At 35.1% G+C, this 14369-nt stretch overlaps 1 protein-coding gene across 4 annotated transcripts in view; it reads right to left on the bottom strand.

The window, feature by feature from the left end:
- Positions 1-14369, bottom strand: part of THEMIS (thymocyte selection associated) — a 183317-nt gene that overhangs the window by 95618 nt on the left and 73330 nt on the right. For all 4 annotated transcript variants that reach the window (XM_082729874.1, XM_082729875.1, XM_082729877.1 and 1 more), the window contains one exon: positions 5769-6227. In XM_082729874.1, the coding sequence (XP_082586000.1) occupies positions 5769-6227 (459 nt within the window). The remainder of the gene's footprint in view (positions 1-5768; positions 6228-14369) is intronic.

Below are 14369 nucleotides of genomic sequence, written 5' to 3'. Positions count from 1 at the left end.
AAATTATCTTTTAATAAAAATATTGTTTATAAATTGTACTTCTCTTTTAACAAAATTAGCAACCAGTTCTCTCAAGATTATTGTAGGTCCAGGAAAAGTTTTGGGCTGGGACTAGTTTAAGTAAGTAGTGAGTTTATAGGTGAAATATGTGTCTTTCCAACCCCTCTTTTTTTTTTTTTTAAGATTTTTAATTTATTTGCTTGACGGAGAGAGACACAGTGAAAGAGGGAACACAAGCAGGTGGAGTGGGAGAGGGGAAGCAGGCTTCTTGCCCTGCAGAGAGCCCGATGTGGGGCTCGATCATAGGACCCCAGGACCATGACCCCAGCCGAAGGCAGATGCCTAACGACGGAGCCACCCACGCACCCCCCCCAACCCTTTTTTCTCTCAAATTTAGCATAAGGGCAAAAAGAAGAAAGAGAAAGAAAAAAAGAGAATAAGATTCAGTAAATCTAAAAGACATCTACAACCCTTACATGGAATGAAGGTAGAGCACAAATGGCAGAAGGGTCAAAAATTTGGCAGAAAAGAAAAAGGAAAGCCTATGTTCCTAAGAAGCCATAGTACAATGGAAAGCTTGTCCCATGAGATTTCAAAAAGGCTCATAAATTGGAGACATAAGGCTCCTATGACCTGTGAATGAGAATGTAGGGGGCAAAGGGGCTATCTGAATGTCTGACGCGTGGTTAACTCCAGGTCTCCAACTTTATTCTGGGGAAGACAAGTGGTCATGCCTATGACTTCTCTCTTTGCAGGAAGCAGTTGATGCAGTGTCACAGAATCTGGAAGCTAGGCACAGGCAATCAGGGAAGTAACAGGGGGACTGAGAGCAAAGGAGTTAAGTCTAACCCTATGGGGAAATGGTGAAACCCTCAGCAACTTCCCCACTCAGCTACAGAAGTTTCAGAAGGCCCACAAGGTATCAGAAAGATTCTTCTCAGATGAAACTGAGCAAGTCCTAGAGGAAAGGCTTAGAGCCTGAACTTAGGGAATGCTCTGAGGACAAAAGCTGGCAAAATGAAACCTAAAATTCAGAAACAAAGGGCTATTATGTAAACATGCCTCACTTGTAAATTAAAAAAAAAAAAATAGTGTCCCACATATAAATATGAACAAATGGCCAATAAGCACCAGGCATTGAGGAAAAGAGTTAATAAGAGTGACACAGAGCAAAACTTCTTTTTTTCCTTTTAGGGGGAGGGAGAGAGAGAATCTTAAGTGGGCTCTATGCCAAGCATGGACCCTGACTCAAGGCTCTGACGACCCTGAGATCATGACCTGAGCTGAAATTTAAGAGTGGGACACTTAACCCACTGAGCCATCCAGGCGTCCCAAACAGGCAGATAAAATGCAAGGAACAAAGCAAACTTTAAGAAACTGTAAAATTGTCTCAGAGAGATAAGATATTGCATTCTTAAAACAAGAACACAGTAACATTTAAAAAATGATGTAAGAAATAACTCTTGGAAATTAAAAATATGATAGCTGAAATTAAAAATTCATTAAAACAGTTGGAAATGTAGTTAAGAAATTTTCCCTGAAGGTAAACCAAAGACAAGAAAGATGTAAAATAGGGAAGAAAATAGTCCTAGATCAGAATGGGAACTTCAACAAAAGATCAGAAGTTACAGAAAGAGAAAAGAGAAAAAAAAAGTGAAAGGACACTATCAAAGAAATTATCTAAGAAATGAAATATTGGAGTTTCCAGACTAAAAACTGCCATCACAGTGAAAGAACAGGACCACCCAGATGGTTTTAAAGGGAAATCCCAAGACAACCTTATCATGGATTAAATGTTTTCATCCCTCAGTATAAACATATTGAAACCCTACTCCTCCAACCCCTACCCCCGCCCCCAGGAAAAAAGAAAAAGAAACCCTACTCCCCAGTGCAATGGTATTAAGAGGTGGGGTCTTTGGGAGGTGACTAGAATTTGATGAGGTTGCTAGGGTGGAGTCTTCATGAAGGGGATGAGTGTTCTTCAAATCCTATATAAAGTCAATGCCTTGAAAAATTGCACTACCTTTACCTTATTTGGAAATTCAAATGTAAATACAAAAACGCAGAAACAAAATATTTAAAGCAGTTGCCTCAAAGTAGCAGAACGTGGGGAAAATTTGGGAATGGTCAAGGGATCACTTTGTTATAAATCCTTTTACCACTATTTGACTTTTTTGACTTTGATAAATATTGAGATTATTTTTTAAAATAAAATGAAAGAAAGAAGTCATCTCAGGAGGGCACCTGGGTAGCTCAGTGGGTTAAGCCTCTGCCTTTGGCTCAGATTGTAATCTCAAAAGTCCTGGGATCGAGCCCCACATTGGGGCTCTCTGCTCAGTGGGGAGCCTGCTTCCCCCCCTCTCTCTGTCTGCTTCTCTGCCTACTTATGATCTCTCTCTGTCAAATAAACAAATAAAATCTTAAAAAAAATTAAGAAGTCATCTCAGAATACTAAACAACTCATGCTTTTTAGTTGTGGTTTTTTTGGTTTTTGTGGGTTTTTTGCTATTTATTTATCACATATTATTCAAAATTCAGATACTGCTTTTCTGATACCACCTTTCTGTTTGTGTGATTCCAACCTTCATTTTATAAATGAGTTGCTATGTCATATATCTAAGCAAAAACTGTACCCTTAAATTTTGGAAGGTATTGACGTTTTTACCTAAAACGAAATGCAGCTTTTTTGATTCTTGAAATTTTCATCAGGAGAAAAGTAATTATCAATCTGTACATCAAAACATAAGACGATTAAGAAGTTTTAACAAGCAAGATTTCTGATTTTTAGTGACAACTTTAAATAGATGAGTCAGTTTTTCATTTGTAAATATTATGTATTCCATTTGCCACATTAACATGAATTTTATCTTCTAATGAAAGACACAAACAAATCTTACTATGACTTACATGAGACTAGTAGTTAAAGGTCCTGGGTGGTTATTTATATCTATTTTCCAAAGAGACAGAATGTCTTACAAATCATGAAATGTATAGTGAGAGTTAAGAGGGACTTTAGGCCTATAATGGGAATTATGACCAAGAGTTTCCAGGAACTAATATTTCATGTAAACATGCCCTGCTACTTTTTTATGATGCCTAAATTTTCACATCAATAACATATTAAACACCTAACACCAGGAGTAGAATATGTTATATTCCTTCTTTTCTTTATTTACTTACTATGTTCTCTTTTCAGCAAATCAATATTTCAAAGCTTCCCATAGTTCTCAGTCTTTTTCATCTTGCTTTTACCCCTAAGGTTTCTCTAAAATTTTCTATCCCTGCCTCAGACCCCTTTTTTTTCTTGTCACTTGAGAAAGGGAGGACTTGAGACAAGAGGGTTTTCAAATATGTCTGAACTCCAGGCCATCGGAAAGTAACTTAGCAAGCAATATGCTGTTGACTTCAAGGCAAGTTTGAATCTTTAATATAAGATAGAATAATGTAAAACAAGACCACAATTGATATTTTAAAAAATAGTCTAGATTTTATATTTAGAAGAAAAATGCCTACAACAGTAATTTTTAAAATTGGATTTTTTGTGTTGGGACACCTGTCCTCTATTTCCAGAGAATATTCTGTAGTCAGTACACATGCAAAGCAGTACCATAACAGCATCTGTCCTGAAATTGCTATACAAAAAGAACTAATGTCTAAAATAATCCCTAAAAAAGTAAAGATCCAAAAGAAATCAAAATTTGATTTAAATACCATTAAAGGATGGAAATTAGACTAAAATATTTTGAAAAGGATGCTAGCTTAACCAAAGGCCTTCTTCTGGGGCCTTGGTTAGCATGAAACCATACCTAAGTCCATCTAAACAGTTGTGTTAATATGTCCTGTTCATTTGTCAATGTTTATATTTAGTAAACTGTATCACCATCCAACTAGTAGATCAAGTCAGTAGCCTACAGATCAGGTTGACTTCTTTCTTCCTTCCAACAGACCTCCAAATCTTGTTGGTTGTACTTCTTAAATACCAATTAGGAACAAGTGTCCTGCTGATATCACTATTGTGCTAACCCCTCAATACCCTGCCATACACCTAATGGCCTCCTTATATTCCTCTGTCCTGTCCCTTCCACTGAAACCTTTATTAATTTGCCCTTTGGATCCCTTAACATGTATGTCAAGACTCTCCATGACTGATTCCACTACCCAGTTGCATGTTTTGATATTTGTCTCAACCTATCCTCTCTTTTCTCACACCAGCTATACTGAAGCTCCAATATCTTGCTTACTTGCTCTCCTAGAAATTGCTATTACTTCCTTCAATGCTGTCTCCTCTTTCTTTGCCTCCTACTCATCTTCCAGGTTTTAGTTTAAATGCCTTTTCCTCAGAGAAGGCTTTGTTGATCTCTAATCTAAATTCATAAAATGCAGTAGCTACCTTATTTACATGCTTAGGTTCTGAGTTGGCCTACATTTGCAGCTGTTTGATAGGAGATGCCAATGGTTTTTAAAAATTAACAAATTTTAAAATGAGAAAATGTTATATACATTTTTTAGGAAAAGTGAGGAAAACTCAATTATCAATTTCAATTACACATCTTGGGACAGCTAAAAAACATTAATGTGAGGTCTAAAATTTGCTGTGACATCCATTTTTTGTCATATTAAAAAATGATCATGCTGTGGCCTCAATTTTTTGCAGTATTAAAATATAATCACTACTTGAATGGAATTCATTCCTTGTACCTTTAATTCAGATGAATTAATTAATTTCTGGCTAAATCACTTACATGTAACAAAATTTAACATGTAGTTCTAAAACGACCCAAAGATTCGCAACAGTTTTTTCATATTTATGTAAGTGACCAACAACCAACAATATTTATAGGAGCAGAGATAATTAGAATTTGAGATATCCAAGGAATAACCTTTGACTAAACATTTTTACATACTGCTTTTTTTTCCTCAAGTGTTATACACAGTACCTTAATACAATCTTATTCCATTCTTAAAACTACTCTAAGAGGTAGGCAAAAGAGATATCATCATCCCCTCTGCAAAGTCACAGTTTAAATGGCTCACTCGAAGTCATCAACTATTAAATTACTGACCCAGAGTCAGAATCCAGGACTTCTGACTACCTACATAACTCTCTGCTCCATGGTTGCCCACTTAGTGCCATGATCTTGAAAATTCAAAGTATTAATTCCTTTGGGATGGTCTCTCCAGCTATTCCTATTTTTAAATACAAATAATCCTATAAATATTATATATTAAAATACACTTATATGTGAATTAATTTGTCGCATCATTTTCCCTTGAGCCAGAGGGACTCTTAGCTAGTAAGATTTATGACCAGTGGTGGGTAGCTGGGGGGGGGGGGGAAGCTATTACAAAAATAGCAGTAAGGGACATATTAAGGAAACTTTGCATCCTTATCACTTTGCTGACCACCTTCATACAAGAAAGACTCTTTCTAGCCAAATATACTCTATCTTTAAAAGTAGCTCTTTTCTGACCATGTTTAACTGGCAGTGAAAGAAATGAATTAGTAGTTTAACCTGTCTGTACCTGCCAATTACTGTATTTACATTTTGATAGCACCACACAATTTAATATATATATATATATATATATATTCAATTTGACCTTTGCACGAAATACACGGTTTACTTATTTACATATGAGAATCTAACTCTCAGTGGTCTTACAGGACAAGTTGGGGACAGGGTCACATTCTTCAAACTAAAGTCTTCCTCCTTCCCAAACCCCACAGTGCTCACCCTCATAGAGCATCATTCTCAGTGGATACTTACATTTCATCACACCTTGAATCTCATAAACAGGCTTGAGAACCAGAGCACCATAAAAACCTTTAGGGAATGGATTTGTTAAGTCCCACTTATTTGAAAAACCAGTAAGCTTCACAGTTCGTGTTCTGTTCTTTGGGATCTTCCATTCAACAATCTCCTTTAGGGTATAAATATGTTCATCTTCACACTCATAGAATTCTCCTTCTTGTGACAAAGGCAAAGTAAATGAGTGATTCTGCTGATTCCTTACCACTCCACAGTTCACCATTACTTCTCCACTGATCTCTTCAACTGAGTTGAGCATGATTTGCTCACCATGTTTTACAATGAGATTGTCTAGCTTTAGATCCTTCTGATGATAGAAGCAAGGATGCCCTAGTCTACTTGATCCAATGTGAATGGTCCTTGTTATTTCTTCCATAGTAAGGTATGGAGTTTTATCAGCCACAATCTTAAAAAGACCTAAGAACAAAAGAATTATGTAAATTAAAGAGAATTCTTACAATGAAAGTTCTCATAAGAAATCCACAGTGAGAGAGTTATAAAACAAGTACAATGTAGCTTTTAAAAAGTAATGTATTTGTTTTAGTCCTGATTTTTTCAGGTCAAATTGTAATGTATTATTTGTAGGTTACTGGGTCATTGGATTCAGGCAACACCAATGGAAACGAGGGGAAAACACCTTGAAATAGAAAAGTCCTGTTCTTGGAAGTGGCAAATATGAATGAAATACTGACTGACTGTATCCCAATGACCTGTATAATCTTCAGCAAGACATTTAATCTCTTAAAATCACATTTTCTATTTTCAATGTTTAAATTGAGAGGACTGGATTAGATCATCGTTTCCCTAAGTATATTTTCTCGACATACAAAAAAAATAAAAGATATTCCAGAAGAAAACTGTTTCATGGTCAAATTAACAATCACAGAGTTATATACTTGGAAGGAGACAGTGGTGATGATTATACAACCTTGTGAATGTACTTAATGACATTGAATTGTACATTTTAAAAAGTAAATTTTATGTTATATGTATTTACCTACATATTTCCAATTAAATACTTCTCAGAAACTCTAGATGCCTTGCAACTCCTAAGAAGAGAATATAACATGTAGAATTTTGAAAATTTAGTTGTAAACTCTTGGGGAATCATCCATTAATAAATGATAATATACCCTGATATATTGGTGCTCCATGTAACTCTCCTTTAAAAAATGTCAGTTTAGGCAGCTGCCCTTGATTGAATACTCTTGGGGGTATATCATTCTTTTCATTGCTTCTCTAACTTTGCCATAGTTTCACTATTGGAAATTTTTTCTTCTAATACTATTGGGATAATCACTGATACAGTGTTAAATTTTACTGTTTAAGATATAGCTTTTGAGGCTTGCATGTTTAATTCTCCTCTTTCAATTATGTTTATTTTATGGGCACATCTGCTTTGTGGCATTTTCAGAAATGACTTTATTGAAGAGGTTTTAATAAATTCCAGAGAAAATAAGAACAAAGAAGAAAAGTAGGTAATTGCTCTCTTAACACAAAAGTAAATGAATGACAGTATTATATACTAGCAAGAATTAAGAAGATAGATTATCTTGCTAGATACTCATTAGACAATGAGACAATCTTACTAGAATTCAATATAGCTTAAAAAACCATTTATTAGTTTACTCAACAAATACATTCCAATTAAATTTATCTACATATTAAATCATTATTAACAGATTATATTGTCTCATGTCTATTATGGGTTACTACACAAATGATCAGTTATTTTTGTAGCTAATCTTTGCCAAAACAAAAAAAGGATTTGGGTTATTTTTAGACATAAACATCCTGAAAAAGTCCAGTGATGCAATCCTGGCAAAAAGTAAGGTAGTATACACAATATGTCCTGAAAAGCTTTAGAAATTTGACTAGGGTTCACTCACTGTATGGTGTGTTTTAAGACAGTGAAGCAAGGAAATATTTACTTTGAGAGAGCTTCTTATTTTATTAGATCTTGTATCAGGGAAAATCCAATAAGAGAATATTCTTGAACTCTGCTAATAAATGAATTTGTGTGTATGTGTGCATGTGCATACCTATGTTTTATCTCATTTGTCTGTATGTGAAGATTTGTTTCTAAGAGCCTACACTCATTATATCAGGGTATATAAAATTGATCAGTTTTTGTAAAATGTTTTTTTAAAAAAGCTACCTAGAATCTCATAAATGGTAGAGGCACATAGTTTTATTCTTTTTCTAGATATATTGATGACATAAGTCATAGAAGAATTAATTCAGCATCTTCTTTCTTGGGGAATTGTGTTCACCTAAGGTAATAACAGACCTAAAATGTTACAAAGCAGAAAAACCTGAAATCCTAAGGGCATTTATTTCAAGTTAATCAAATACTTCAGAGCTGTCTTGTTGGATGTCTCTATTGCAAGAAAAATCTATCTATGAACCTGTGTGTTTTTCCTTAGAAGATGATTAAGTATACAGTTTAACATACTAAGTGGTAGACATAGGACAATATCTTTGATTAACTTATTTCTTCTTCTACTATTGCCACCAATCCAGAGTTTATCCTTCTAAACAGCCATTTGATACTATACAAACTAATGTTCATATATATGTGTGTGTGTGTGTGTGTGTGTGTGTGTGCGTGTGTGTGTGTATACACACACATCTATTGAAAATTAACTGATGAGTGAATTTAGTCTTTAAGATCTTATCTCTGAATCTTAAGTTTTTGAAAACATTATAATTTTAGCAAATTCTTAATGATCTGCCAATTTAATAGTAGTAACAACTGAAATTTGTATGGAAATTCACAAGATTGAAAATTTTTTTCATGCATCATTTATCCTGACAATGATCTTTTAAGGACAATATAACAAATGTTATCACTGAAGGATCTAAAATGGTCACGATTTTCATTGCCATGGCTCTAGGATCTCAAATCAGACCTTTGGCATCCAAGTTTTTTGTTCTTGCCACCATACTAGGCTGTCTCCCCATCCTGCACAGAACTCACAAGGACATTGCTCAGGAAAACATGTTTGTTCTCGTTCACAAGATATGTATATGGATCTCATTACCTGTTCTCCCTTTGCATTTATCAGCCTTTCCAGAGCCTCCAGTGTAAGAACAAGAGTAATTTCCTGATTCATTGTGCATAATTTATGCTCATCAGATTTTTTTCTACCTTTTTAAAAATCTCATCAATTCCCACCCAAATAGGGAGTAATTTTAAAAATTAAAATTTCTAACTGTATATCACATTATTTTAAAATTATTTTTAAACAATTTTTTTAAGTAGACTTCCTGTCCAATGTGGGGCTTGAACTTATGACTCAGAGATAAAGAGTTACATGCTCTACCAACTGAGCCAGCCAAGCAGCCCGACAATATTCTTTAAAATATAAAACATAAGATCATCATGAAGATTTTACAATCATTTTCATAGGCTAATATCTAGCCTGCCTTGCTTTCCTAGTTCCAACCAAAAATATTCCCTCCATCTCTGAGATAAGTGAACTTTGCCTACTAATTCTCTGAAAGTAATAGCCCAACACAGGGTAAATAATCAGTCTGTTTTGTAAAAGCTTGGATGTGTCCTAGTTGTTAATTGCTACATCCCCAATTCCAAATCCTATGGTTCCCTCTTCCTGGGAATATCCAAGAGATAAAAAGTAACATTCAGTAACAGTCATAAATCTTTTTCCCATTCACACAAAAACACTATTTATTTTGTTAAAGTTAAGCTCGATGATCTGTTGAGAGGTAAGTGGTAAGAGTCAAGTATGAAATACGTACACATTTTTCACATTGGATGACAGGATAAAAGCCATAGGCAATACCCCTAACTGAAATCTCACTATTCATAGAACATAATACAACTGTGCTATGACAGAGGAGAGGAATCAGGCAACACCTAAGAATGCCAAGGACAAAACAGTAGCACCAGATTGTTGTTGTATACAGTAATATACCTATGTTATGTACAAAGTTACATGCATTGACTCACTGGGATCCTTGAGTCCCCACTAACCAGATGTTTAAGAGGTAGAAAAGGGAATTCACAGGACAGTGGTGTTTATATGTGCTTAGCTGAAAGGATAAAAAGCAATATATATTGCCACATGTGAGAAAGGCCTCAAAAGACTGCATACAGACATGTAAATTTTATTATTCACATTTTACACATACATCATCAAAATGATCACAATACTGTAATTGAGGAGAAAGAAAGGTAACCAAAGAAGTGAAAGACCTATACTCTGAAAATTATCAAATGCTGATAAAAGAAATTCAAGATGATACAGAAAAGATGGAAAGATGTTCCATGCTCATGGGTTGGAAGAACAATTATTGTTAAAATGTCTATACTACCCAAAGCAATCTACACATTTAATGCAATCCCTATCAAAATACCAATGTGCATTTATCACAGAACTAGAACAAACAATCCTAAAATTTGTATGGAGCAATAAAAGACCTCAAATAGCCAAAGCAGTCTTGAAAAAGAAAAGCAAAACTGTAGGTATTACAATTCTAGACTTCAAGTTATGTTACAAAGCAGTAATAATTAAAACAATACCATACTGGCATAAAAATAGATACATAGATCAATGAAACAAAACAGAAAACCCAGAAATAAAGTCCACAGTTATATGGTCAATTAATCTTCAACGAAAGAGGAATGAATATACAATGGGAAAAAGACCGTCTCTTCAACAAATGGTGTTTGGAAAACTGGACAGCAACATGCAGAAGAATGAAACTTGACCACTTTCTTTCACCATACACAAAAATAAACTCAAAATGGATTAAAGACTTAAAAGTGAGACTTGACACCGTAAAAACCCTTGACAAGTGTACAGGCAGTAACGTCTCTGACATTGGCTATACCAATGTTTGTCTAGGTATGTCTCCTGAAATAAAAGCAAAAATAAACTATTGGAATTACATCAATAGAAGAAGTTTCTGCACAGCAGAGGAAATAATCAACATACCTTAAAGGCAAACTACTGAATGGGAGAAAATATGTGCAAATGACATATCTGATAAAGGGTTAGTATCTAAAATACATAAAAAAAAAACTTAAACAACTCAGCACCCAAAGTACAAATAATCCAGTTAAAAATAGGCAGAAGACATGAATTGACACTTCTCCAAAGAAAACATACAGATGGTCAAAACACACATGAAAAGATACTCAATATCACTCATCATCAGGGAAATGCAAATCAAAACTACAATAAGCTGTCACACTTGTCAGAATGGCTTAAATTAAAAACACAAGAAACAAAAGTGTTGGGAGGATGTGGAGAAAGAGGAACTTTCTTTCATTGTTGATGGGAATGCAATCCGGTGCATCCACTGTGGAAGACGATATGGACATTCCTCAAAAATAAAAAAATGGAACTACCTTATGATCCAGGAATTGCACTACTGGGTATTCACCTCAAAAATACAAAAATACTCATTCAAAGGCATCCCTATGTTTACATGCATTTACATGCATCCCTATGTTTATAGCACTATTTACAATAGCCAAATTATGGAAGCAGCCCAAGTGTCCACTGATAGATGAGCAGATAAAGAAGGTGTGGTATGTGCGTGTGTATGTGTGTGTGTGCACGTACACACACACACACACACACATATGTTATTCAGCCCTAAAAAAGTGAAATCTTGCCATTTGCAGCAACATGGATAGAGCTAGAGAGTATAAGGCTAAGCAAAATAAGTCATCCAGAGAAAGACAAATACCATACGATTTCATTTATATGTGGAATTTAAGAAACAAAACATATGAGTAAAGGAACAAAGAGAGAAAGAGACAGATATCATAAAACAGACTCTAAACTATAGAGAACAAACTGATTGTTAGCAGAGGGGAGGTCAGTGGGGCAATGAGGAAAAAGGCTGATGGAGATTGAACAGTACACTTACTATGATAAAAAAAAAAAAACTAAAAAATAGTGAAAAAACAAAAATAGGATTATTAAAATATGCATCTTAGAATATGCTGGAAATGTATATGTATATTTATCAAAATTGCAGTGTGAGGTAGCTACAAATAAAATACATATATTTCACAGATAAAAGGACATGAAAGTTTGAAAAGATGCCATAAATCCTCTATCTCTCCATGGCTCACACGATACATAGTAGGTTTTTTTGTCTCTAAAGTTCAAGGGCTTAATCACAGTTACACATTTCAATCTTCCATTATTATTATAAATTATAAACTGTTTGTCTAGCCTTTCATTAGCTAACGAAGAGGGTTCCTTCCTTTTGGGTGCAGAAAATCTTTGAGCTTTTTAAATCAAGCAACATAAGAAAATGGACTTTCCTGATATTTAAGATGTTGATTGGCACTAGTTTCATCTGTCCATGTGTCAGATGGGCAGGCACCTGGAGATGCAGGTGAGGCCTCTGAGAGAGGTGTGGGGACTACACAAAGTGGGGGGTTGACAGGGCTGCCTCACGGGCTCATGTACTTCCAGTGTGCGGCAGGTCATGCGGCCATATTTAAGTAGGTTTTCAGAATACATTATCATAGTTTTTAAATAAAGTAATTCAGACAAAATTGATAAATGCCTTTAAGCATTACCTGCAAAGAACCCATGTATTGAAAATAAAACCAATATAAACACAGGTGAGCAACAAAGAAATGAAAGAGTTGATTGACATTTCTACTCTCACTCAAAACTTTTCTTCAGCCATATTATGAGGTAAAACAAGGATACGATAGTCTAATGATACATAAAAAGTGGCTGAAACTTCTTTAACGTCTCAAAGTTATCAAAAAGCAGGTTCATTTCCATGATCATCACAAAGAAATTTGCCTTTAAGTTGGAGGTAAAGATATATATGTCAAAGATGCACACACAATTTTGAATAAATACATAGATATTTGAGATGCATGTTCAAAAATTTCTAATTAACTAAGCTATATGAAGAAGAAGATTTGGAGATAAATCAAACCACTACACATTTGATTATGTGTCTTCCTCTCTGCCAATGATGCAAAGTGCATCTCACTTATTTTTGTGGGTGTGTGCTTCCGCTTCTTTAAAAATTGTAACTGCACTCTCTCCTGCAATCAAATTCTTAACATCCTTGTTATTTTAAATGTATCTAAATAGATTTCCCATTTCTCATGCCTCCTGTGGCTTTTCTATCATTTTGTCATGTTTTCAAGGCATTTTTTAGGTCAGCATATCCTACAAAAACTACCTTTTTCGAGACTACCCCAAATCCAACATTTCCATGAGAAACTCCAGGTCAAGCATCTTTGATCAACTTCAAACTGAAATGGGGTGCATGAAATATCTTTTCAAGGCAAAAAATCATAATCCTTGAGCAAAGTATTGAGATATATAATAATAGTAATAATAATAATAATAATATCCAAATTGTGAGAAAGTGCTCCAGATTTCTCAGAATCAATTATGGGATTATTAAACATCTTCAACAAATGAATGACTCCAAAAATCTTCATAGAATAAGACAGAAGAGTCTTGATAGAACAGCAGAAACAATAAATGTTAAGGAAAATTAAAGTTCATGATAAGAAAATTTGGCCTAATAATTTACTGAGTCTTTGGGAAGGCAGGAGTCATATCAAAGATGGCAACTGCATCTGTTAAATGTTAGAGGGGATTAAGTGAGACTGTAGAATTCCTGTATTTGAACGTCTTTACATTTACAATGGGATCAGAATTGTCTATAATAGCTATTAGCTATTAATAGTTCTTTTACCTGGAGATAAAAAGAATAAATCATAAAAGCTTTCGATTCATCTTTACCTTTTTGGTTCAAACTTTGCATTAAAAAAAAAAAGAAAAAGAAAAAAGAGAGGCGCCTGGGTGGCTCAGTGGGTTAAAGCCTCTGCCTTCAGCTCAGGTCATGATCCCAGCATCCTGAGATCGAGCCCCACATCGGGCTCTCTACTCTGCGGAGAGCCTGCTTCCTCCTCTCTCTGCCTGCCTCTCTGCCTGCTTGTGATCTCAGTCTGTCAAATAAATAAATAAAAATCTTAAAAAAAAAATAAAACCCTCAGTTTGGGGGCATCTGAGTGGCTCAGTGGGTTAAGCCTCTGCCTTTGGCTGAGGTCCTGATCCCAGGGTCCTGGAATCAAGCCCCACATCGGGCTCTCTGCTCAGCGGGGAGCCTGCTTTCCCCCACCCCCCTGCCTGTTTCTCTGCCTACTTATGATCTCTCTCTGTCAAATAAATAAATAAAATCTTTGAAAAAGAAAAAAGAAAAAGCAAACAAACAAAAATGTCTTTTTCCCATTAACACTTAAACTCCTTGAAAGGAGTGACTATGTAATATTCAATATATTTGGGTTAACAATTTACATTAATAATGTTAGACCTTGAAATCAAGTGATATAACTGATGTCTATGCCTTAAAGCTCTATTATAATCTTGGGTTATTAACAAATGTGTCATACGCAGTTGTTCATGATAAAGCTTTCTCTCCACCAACCACCGAAGATGAGTAACCACAGCTCCCTGGACTGTGCAGGGCATTGCCCCTTGTATTCTAGGAAGACACACAGAGGCATCAGGACTGGGAAGAACCACCACAGACCTC

Source organism: Mustela nivalis (assembly GCF_964662115.1).
Source record: "Mustela nivalis genome assembly, chromosome: 5".
Classification (NCBI taxonomy): domain Eukaryota; kingdom Metazoa; phylum Chordata; class Mammalia; order Carnivora; family Mustelidae; genus Mustela; species Mustela nivalis.
This window is presented reverse-complemented; position numbering and strand designations above follow the sequence as displayed.